Consider the following 9,200-nt stretch of genomic DNA (forward strand, 5'->3'; position numbering starts at 1 on the left):
GACAGATGTTGGTTTAAGTATAAACATAGCAGAATGTGTAATTTTTTTTTTGGGCATGAAATGAAGAAAATCTCTTTTGACTTTCTCTTTCTCTCTTCTCTTCTCAATCTCTTCTTTAGGAGCAAAGGTTGGCTCAAACGGCTCCCTCGATAGAACAGGTTGATTACAGTCTTGTTGTATCATGTATTATCAATGATCCAACTATCTTTTCTTCAATAATTTAGTAATTATAAGTCTATGATTATGAATTATTTAACAATTAATGCACCAGCTTTAATTTGATCATAACTTTATATTTGAATGCAATTTTACCCTTTATCTATAGAGGGTAGGGGTAATATTTGTGTATTTTGGCAAATTTGATTTATCATGTTTTCTGTGATTCAATCTCAAGACCTCTAGTGTGTGTGCATATATATATATATATAATATCTAGTTGTTGCAGTGTTAAGTTTTCAAAGTTTTAAGAAGAAAAAAGCAATTAAAATTTGGCTCTCGTTTCCATGGAAAAAATATTACACCAAACAATTTACCATTTTTTTTGGTTGTTATTTTATTAAAGTTAAACCAATCTTCTTTTTCACCTACAATAATGCGCTAAGACGGGATTAAATATGAATAAATAATTTATATGCTTTCCTTTCCATGCACATGGTCAGATTAATATGAGTTAAGGCTAGAGTAGGCATATAAAATTAATTATTCTAAACATTACTGGTTTAAACAAAATTATCCAATTTTATTTAACAAAAGCAAAAATGTCTCATTAACTTGAAATGACTAAAGTGCTCTCATATATAAAGAAAACTAAATCAAATACCCACCTTTATTTTCCCTGAATTCAGTATTCACATAATCTAAGAAATCCTGAGGCTTCCACGGATTCCATCATAGTGAGCAATTTTGACTTTTACGACAGCATTTTTGACATTTTCTGACAACAAAAATGGCAAAGAATATATTTTTTTTCTAAATGCTTGTTGTATGTTGAATTAGTATATTGAATAATTGTACAAAATTATAACAAATTCATGTTTTTCTTAATAATCACTCGATAAAGAGTTGTTGATGGAGTATTATTGATCTTGTTCCTTGCCATTGTTAAAATATGGCGTGTGTTTAGATGTGTGAGAACAATTAAGTTTATGGTTTAATGAGGCAAAATGGTTGCCATTAATGGCAATTCAATCTAATCAACTGTGCTCTGTTTTCATCATCTTCTTCTACCATACTTCACAGATAAGGGTAAAAAATTGAATGGAAATTATGATGGAAAAAGGAAAAACAAATGTACATATTCTTCTTCTTTAATGAGCGGTAGAGACTTGAGAGATCCTATGCACTCAGTGATGGGAATTGGAGGAAAACTGAATGGAAATTATGATGGAACAAGGACAAAAAATTTATGGACTATTGGAGGAAACTTGCCAATTGCTCTAATCAAAATTACTATTTGAATGGAAAAATATTGATCCTAAGATTCCAAATTTTTTCTAAATGCTTTTAGGAAAAAGGGCCAAAGTTCATCTAGATGCATTACTTTGGACTGTAATGGTCAAAGACTTTGAAGATTCTAAATTTTTTTCTTCATAAATTTTCTTAACTTGGAAGAAGTTTTGGTTGATTTTGATATAGACAATGCTATTCAAGGAGCTGGTCCAATTGCGGATGTTGAGCCATTCTTGATGGAATCTAGTAGGGTTGTCATAGAAACTAGCTGATTAGATGAAAGTACCAACAAAGAAAGTTAAGTTGTACCACATTCATAATTGTGGATGGAACTCAAACCAGAAGCTGAGACAAGTTTTCCAAGTTGCCTGATGCCCAAGCTTCAAGTCCTGAAATAACCAAATATTTGAAAAAAAAAAAGTTATAATGCACAAAACCATGATAATAATTTCCTAGAGAAAGTCTTAGAGAGCACGTAAAAGAAGCAATGACGAAAATGGCATTTTTGGCTATCTAATTACCCCAAAAAAATTAAAAAAGAAAAAAACCTTTATCTACTTTCTAAGGAAAGAGGAACTTATTCTTATATGCATAATCAATAAAAACTTATATTAGTTGAACACTATATATATGCTCAATAAAATGATGATTTATCTAAAATAATACATTCTTTTAATATTGAAATAAATACTAAAAACAATATTTAAAATATTATTGACGGATTAAATGATTACGGGTAATATTACTCTATTTTATTCATATTTCATCACATTCATCAGTCATATGTTTGTTGACTTGGCATGTAATGATTGGACGGAATTGTCATTAAACAAAAGTTGGTTCTCTGAAATTTCCCGGAAAGTTTTGCACCCAATCCGAAGGGAGAAAGATGAAGTCAAACAAGAAAACGAAAGCACAATATATTGATAATGGTTTATTCAAATATAAGATAAACCCCTCTTGGCATGTTGTGATTGGAAAAGAAGATTATTTTATTATCACAAAGACCCTTCTTCATCAAAACAATGACAAAAACATTGGTGTAAGAGTCCTTGAGATTGAATCCTGTAAAGGACTCGATTAAAGAAAAATGGCAGAAGCTGTTTTGTTTAATATTGCTGATGAAATCCTAGGAAAAATTGGGAAATTGGCTCTCCGAGAGATGGACATGATATGGAGTGTAAAGAAAGAGATTGAAAAGCTGAACAACACTGTTTCTGCCATCAAAGCTGTAGTTTTAGACGCTGAGGAGCAGCAGGCAAAGAGCCATGAAGTTAGAGACTGGCTTGGAAAGCTAAAACTTGCAATTTACGATGTGGATGATTTGTTGGATGATTTCTCAACTGAAGTTCGGAGAAGGAGACTGATTCTGCAACAAGAAAAGAAGACGAAAGAGATAAGGAATTTCTTTTCCAAGCTTAAACATGTTGCTTATAGTGTTAAAATGGGGCATAAAATTAAGGAAATCAGGGAAAAATTAGATCATATAGCTGCTGATAAAATTAAGTATCATTTCATAGATCGTCCAAATGAGAACGTGATGCAGGCTGAGAAAATGGAGAGAGAGCAAACTCACTCTTTTGTGCGAGTAGAAGAAGTAATTGGTAGAGATGAGGATAGAAATTTGATTGTGGGATTGTTGTTGGATTCCAATGTTACAGAGAATGTTTCGGTTGTTCCAATAGTCGGAATTGGGGGGCTTGGGAAGACAACGCTTGCTCAAATTGTGTACAACGATGAGAGAATTAGAAAGCATTTCGAGATAAGAATGTGGGTGTGCGTTTCTAATGTTTTCAATGTCAAAATCATTGTGCAGAAGATTTTGCAGTCTGCAACTCATGCTAAGTATGATGATCTTGAGATGGAACGCCTGCAGGCTCACCTTAGGAAGGAAATTGATGGGAGAAAATATTTACTTGTTTTAGATGATGTATGGAATGAAGATCGCGAGAGATGGCTAAAATTGAAAGATCTTTTGATGAGTGGTTTGCCAGGAAGTAAGATAATTGTGACGACGCGCACTCAATTGGTTGCAGATATCACGGGAACCATCGCAAAAAGTTATGATCTTCAAGGTTTGCCTAGTGATGAATCTTGGTGTTTGTTTAAGAAAATGGCATTTAAACAGGGGCAAGAACCAGATAATTCAAAGCTGGTCGCAATTGGGAAGGAGATTGTAACAAAATGTGCTGGGGTTCCCCTTGCCATAAGGTCTATAGGGAGCCTTTTGTATTCTAAAGATTCAGAATCTGAGTGGCTCTACTTCAAGAACAAGGAACTTTCAAAGACAAGTCAAGATAAAAATGATATGATGTCAATATTGCAGCTAAGCTTTGATCAACTTCCTTCATATTTGAAACAGTGCTTTGCTTACTGTTCATTGTTCCCGAAAGACCACGAAATCAGTAAGCAGATGCTGGTGAATCTCTGGATGGCACAAGGGTTTATTCAGTCATCAAACGAAAACCAAAATCTTGAGGAAACCGGTGATCAGTACTTCATGGAGTTACTAAGGCGGTCCTTCTTTCAGGATGCAGACTATGATCAATGGGGCAATGTCATAAGTTTTAAAATGCACGACCTTATGCACGACCTTGCACAGTCAGTTGCAGGAAGTGAGAGTTCCATGGTGCATTTGGATGCAAAAAACATATCCAAAAGGATCCGCCATGTATCATTTGATGCTGCAGTAGATTCATCTTGGAAAATTCCGAATTCATTGGTAGAAGCAAACAGAATACGAACATTTCTTCTGCCTTTGCAGCCGGTTTCTCACAGAATACTGAAGAAAGTCAGTCATGATGAAATTATCTCTTGTTTCAAGTACTTGCATGCGCTGGATCTGCATAATACTGGAGTTGACCATGTGCCAATTGGCATTGGTAAGTTAAAGCATTTGAGGTATCTTGATCTCTCCAAGAATAAAGATATCATAAGACTCCCCAGTTCCATCACCAGGCTGCAGAATTTGCAGACTTTGAAACTCAGCATCTGCAAAATGCTAGAGAAACTGCCTAGATATATGAGAAAAATGACCAGTCTTCGGCATCTTGAGCTGGATCAATGTATTGGTTTGTCACATATGCCATCTGGACTGGGGCAACTTACTGCCCTGCTGACATTAACAAGATTTGTAGTTGGGAAGGCTAGTTCCTCATCTTCGAGTAGTGGAAGCCTGAGGGAATTAAAGTACCTATACAATCTTAGAGGAGAGCTGACAATAGCCAAACTGGAAAACTTGAAAAATGTGGCATCAGAATCCAGAGAAGCAAACTTGAAGAGCAAGCAACACTTGCAGGTCTTGAGATTGGAATGGACACGAGAAGCTAACAATCATAAAATCATCAAAGAAGATGAAAAGTTATTGGAAATCCTTCAACCTCATTCAGAACTGAAAGAATTTCACATTTATGGTTATAGGGGTGGACGGTTTCCGAATTGGATCATTTCTGACTTGTCATTGTTGCTCCCAAATCTTCTTGAGATCATCATATGGAGATGTTACAGGTGCGTGGAGCTCCCGTTGTTTAGCCAACTTCCAATGCTTAAGGTTCTCAAACTTGAAGAGGTAACTGCTGTGGAGTATATAGAAACCAGCAATTACATATCTTATTCATCCTCTTCATCTAGGTGTAATCCTCACATGTCTGAAACAGAAAGATCAGCAACATTCTTCCCCTCACTAAAAGAACTTAGACTCTTCGACTTGCGAAATTCAAAGGGATGGTGGAGAGAAGCAGTAGATGAGGCTAGTCTGCCAACATTTCCTTGTCTTTTGAAATTAGTGATCGGTCACTGCCCTGAATTGGGATTTCTGCCATTGCATCCAATCCTCGAAGAACTTGAGCTCAAGGACACCAGTGAAACATTAATAAAGAAGCTTATGGTGACTGCAGCAGAAACAAAAGAAATCTCAACAACTGCAACAACCATTTCATTCTCGTCTTCTTCATCCCTGCTTTCTAAACTGAAATTTTTGTCCATTGATAGTGTCACGGATTTAGTGTCTTTGCCTCTGGAGGGACTGCAAAGCCTTACTTCTCTTGAGCACCTGTCTGTATCAAATTGTTCTAAACTATTATGTTTACCTGGAGAAGCATTGAGGGGATTAACTTCTCTCCGGTTTCTTTCAATTAGTGGCTGTGCAAAACTAATGTCACTGTCTAAAGGGTTGAAACATCTCACCACCCTTGAAGAGCTTGAAATCAATGAATGCAGGGAGCTTGATTTGTCGAATGGAGATGAGGATGGCATGCAATTGCAAGGCCTGAAGTGTCTTCGGACATTGAAAATCATTGATATGCCAAAACTAGTATCTATTTCAGATGGTCTTCAAGATGCTACCTCTCTGCAAAACTTATGGATTAGAATTTGTCCTGGTTTAAAGACTTTACCAGAATGGATGGGCAACCTTACGCTTCTTCGGAGGCTTGAAATTTCAGATTGTCTAGGATTGACATCTTTGCCTCAATCAATGTGCTACCTCAAAGCTTTACAGAGCCTGAAAATCTCAAAATGTCCCCAGTTATTCCCCGTCAATCAAAAGGAAACAAGCGCGAATTGGCCTCAAATTGCTCACATCCCTGACATTCAGATTGATAGAGAAACTTCTAAGGTAATAGGCATCACATTCCCTTTCTTTTTCTCAACTGTCTTTCTTCACATGTATTATCAATATGACTAATTATTGTTGTCTTAAGTCCAATTCTGAAATATCAAATATTAAAAGTCCTTTGATGATTAAATAATACTGGATTTTTCTGCCTCAACTTCTGATTTGATTGCTTTTGTGCTGATAGTGTCACAAAGATCAACAACCACCAAGGAAATGTAGCTAGAAATATAGATGCTTCTCTCCGGTAAACAGCAATCCAATCCAACGTTATATCTCCCCGCATAATTTGTAATTTGCTTTTGACTAAGTACCTGTCTGATGTCGAAAAAGCACAACAGCATTCATCTAGCAATCAGTTGGCTTGCATTTGTGAACTATTTTCTTTGCCATTCTTGTATATGTATTCCCTGTAATATATTAAGGATTATGGCTCTCTTCTGGTGTTTTCTTTAAGTTTGAGTGCATATTTTTTTAAGAAAATTTGCTATTATAGAAATACAATTATACAAGAAAATAATTCTACAAGACCAAGGGATGTATTTCTTAATAGAAATTGCATATCTCTATTTGTTTATAAATACAGGATCTTGAAAATCAAATAGTTCATGATAGAGAAATATGTAAAAAGTCACAAAATTTGCCGACATGTAGGAGAGTTTTGAGAAACACTTTTTGGGATATTATCAGTGTTGTGGAAAAACAACTTTTTAGATATTTTGACAAGGTTTTTCAACTCAATCAAGTGACAATTTCACAAGAGATTCACCAAAAACATGCAACCACAACACAATGACTAGACACCAAATTTGTGTGAAAAAAACCCTTTCCTCAATGCAAAGAGATGAAAAAACGCAGAAGAACAATCTTCTACAACATAGAATAAGTTCACAACCAAAACCATCTCTGTAACAAACTTGAGTTCATAACAACATTATCAACAAGGTGACACCAATACAACAAGGAGAGAAGCCTTTTAGCCCAATCACTTTTCTATAGCCATTTAGCTAAAAGGTCCTCACTTTTCTATCCCCACTCAATCACTCTCTTTCACTTGTCACTCTCTTTTTTCAAGCTCTCCTTATTCACTAAGGCTTCCAACAAAGCCTTTTATATGAAGTTTTTTTTTTTTTCCATTTTTCTCCTTTTATTTGTAAGTTCAACTGTTTGGGCAAGACCTTCCAACAAATCTCTCTCATGCCCAATGGGGGGACAGTTCATTAATATCTAGAATAAGTATAACCTAAACAAAATTAATTTGTTATTTTGTTTTTGTTAATAGGTTTTTTTTAAGCTGAAAGTTTAGAGTTTCATGTTTGGGCTAGTGTCGATTAATACCTAAAGGTCCTGCTCACCCACTCTGGTAGACACATAAAACCGCCCATTCTTCTCAATCTTCGACCCATCAACCTTGGCTTTGATTGCAGTCAAAATATGTAGGGAACCTATCTTCACCTCTTACTACCACATGGGTTCTTCCCATTCTTCAACTAGCACAAACCGTTTTGCATTGGGCACTTCCTAGTCATGTGTAGATTGTTGTAGAGAAAACACTTCATAAGCGATTTTCTATTGTCTTTGTCTCTATTGTCTCGATTGTCCTATAGGTTGAACTACTTTTTCCTTCTTGTTCGCTCGAGTGCTTTCCTTGGCATGACAATGATCGCAATGGTCTTGTCAAGTTAGACTATCCTTGTGCCTATTAGTTTCCGAAGCACTTTCCCTGGCATGGTTGTTACTTCTCTTACCATTTCCCTTGTTGCCCTTGAATTCCTCGCACATCTTGGGCCTCTTGAACTCAAAAGGGATTCATAAATTGCCATGGTTGTATTGAGATCTTGAGTGCCCCTTCGCTGGACCTTTGGGTTCACCCATAATTATAACCCGTCCATGAATGTAAAGAATGCATTGTTCTCGGGAAAGTCTAACTTCTAAAAACAACGCCCTTATGTAGTCTCTTATGATTTCTTTATGAGTAAGGCATCACAATTTGGCTTGGGCTTCATTCTCCAAATAGACCTATCAATCCTTGAACTACTCCCCACTCCAAAGGAAGTTATTGATCTCCTTGGCATTCCTTGCCCCTTTGTACAACTTTGGCTTTGGTAACTTGATTTTGGAAGGGTGTGACGATAAGGGCATGACAAAAAATCTCTCATACACTACTGCCATTTTACAAAGCGTCTCGTCGCTCCTAACCTCCCACAACTCAAAATTTAGCCTTGTGACCTCTGTTAGAGAATTGAGGCTCTTTGTGTCATTTTACATAATATTTACAAAATATAAGTCAAAGCAGTAGGTGTGTTTTGGTAAAAATGCTTGATAATCCTTAATATTAGGATTTTTGTTGATTTTTGGTTGAACAAATGAAGCTTGCTGATGTCATGTACTGCTCTTGGATGTATGTATAACTCACTTACGAAAATTAAATAGATTTTTTAAGTCCATCAGCTTATCTTTTTCTCTTTCTTTCTTTCTCTATTTTTCCTCTACTCTCCATAAGTTTACTGGATCTGAAAATTTCCAGATCCCTTTAAGCTTTATGAAAATCTTGTTTAATTCCTACTACAATATCATGGTATCAGAGCTTGTTTAGTGATCTTAAAGGGTTGTATTAGAAAAAGAAGAAAAAAAAAGAAACCCTCGCCTCATAACTCCTTCATCTAAGCTCACGATGGTCTCATCCTCTTCTAATCTTTCACCACCTCTCTATAATGGTGACTGTTATCATATTTGGGCTATAAAAATGAAAGCTTTTCTAAAAGGAGTAGGTCTTTGGCAGTACATTGAAGAGTAAAAGTTGCCTCCTAAATTGGGACCCAATCCCACCTTAAATCAACTCAAAATGCATGAAAAAGAGATGACTAAGGCTTCTAGAGCTCTTTCCATAATACACCAGGGAGTCACAGATGTTATTTTTACAAAAATAGTTAATTGTGATACTACTAAACAAGCTTGGGACAGACTCAAAAAAGACTCTCTTGGAAATGAGAGATCAAAGAAAATGCATGTTTTAAATCTCAGGAGAGAATTTAAGACTCTAAAAATGAGGGAAACTGAAACCATAAAGGAGTATGTTGATAGAGTAATGAAGGTAGTCAACCAAATAAGATTGATTAGAGAGACACTTACTGATCAA

The 9,200-nt window shown here is 35.8% G+C and overlaps 1 protein-coding gene across 1 annotated transcript; it reads left to right on the plus strand.

The window, feature by feature from the left end:
* Positions 1-2,487: 2,487 nt before the first annotated feature.
* Positions 2,488-6,497, plus strand: LOC123229231 (putative disease resistance protein RGA4). Its single transcript, XM_044654892.1, has 2 exons — positions 2,488-6,064; positions 6,249-6,497. Exons 1-2 carry the CDS (start codon positions 2,540-2,542, stop codon positions 6,285-6,287), a joined length of 3,564 nt encoding a protein of 1,187 aa, XP_044510827.1. The 5' UTR covers positions 2,488-2,539; the 3' UTR covers positions 6,288-6,497.
* Positions 6,498-9,200: the final 2,703 nt, after the last annotated feature.

Source organism: Mangifera indica, chromosome 11 (assembly GCF_011075055.1).
Source record: "Mangifera indica cultivar Alphonso chromosome 11, CATAS_Mindica_2.1, whole genome shotgun sequence".
In the NCBI taxonomy this organism is placed as follows: Eukaryota; Viridiplantae; Streptophyta; class Magnoliopsida; order Sapindales; family Anacardiaceae; genus Mangifera; species Mangifera indica.

Coding starts and splice junctions, on each gene's coding strand:
- LOC123229231 (XM_044654892.1), top strand. CDS start 2,540: ATGGCAGAAGCTGTTTTGTTTAATATTGCTGATGAAATCCTAGGAAAA. Junction 6,065..6,248: donor TTGATAGAGAAACTTCTAAG/GTAATAGGCATC, acceptor TTGTGCTGATAG/TGTCACAAAGATCAACAACC.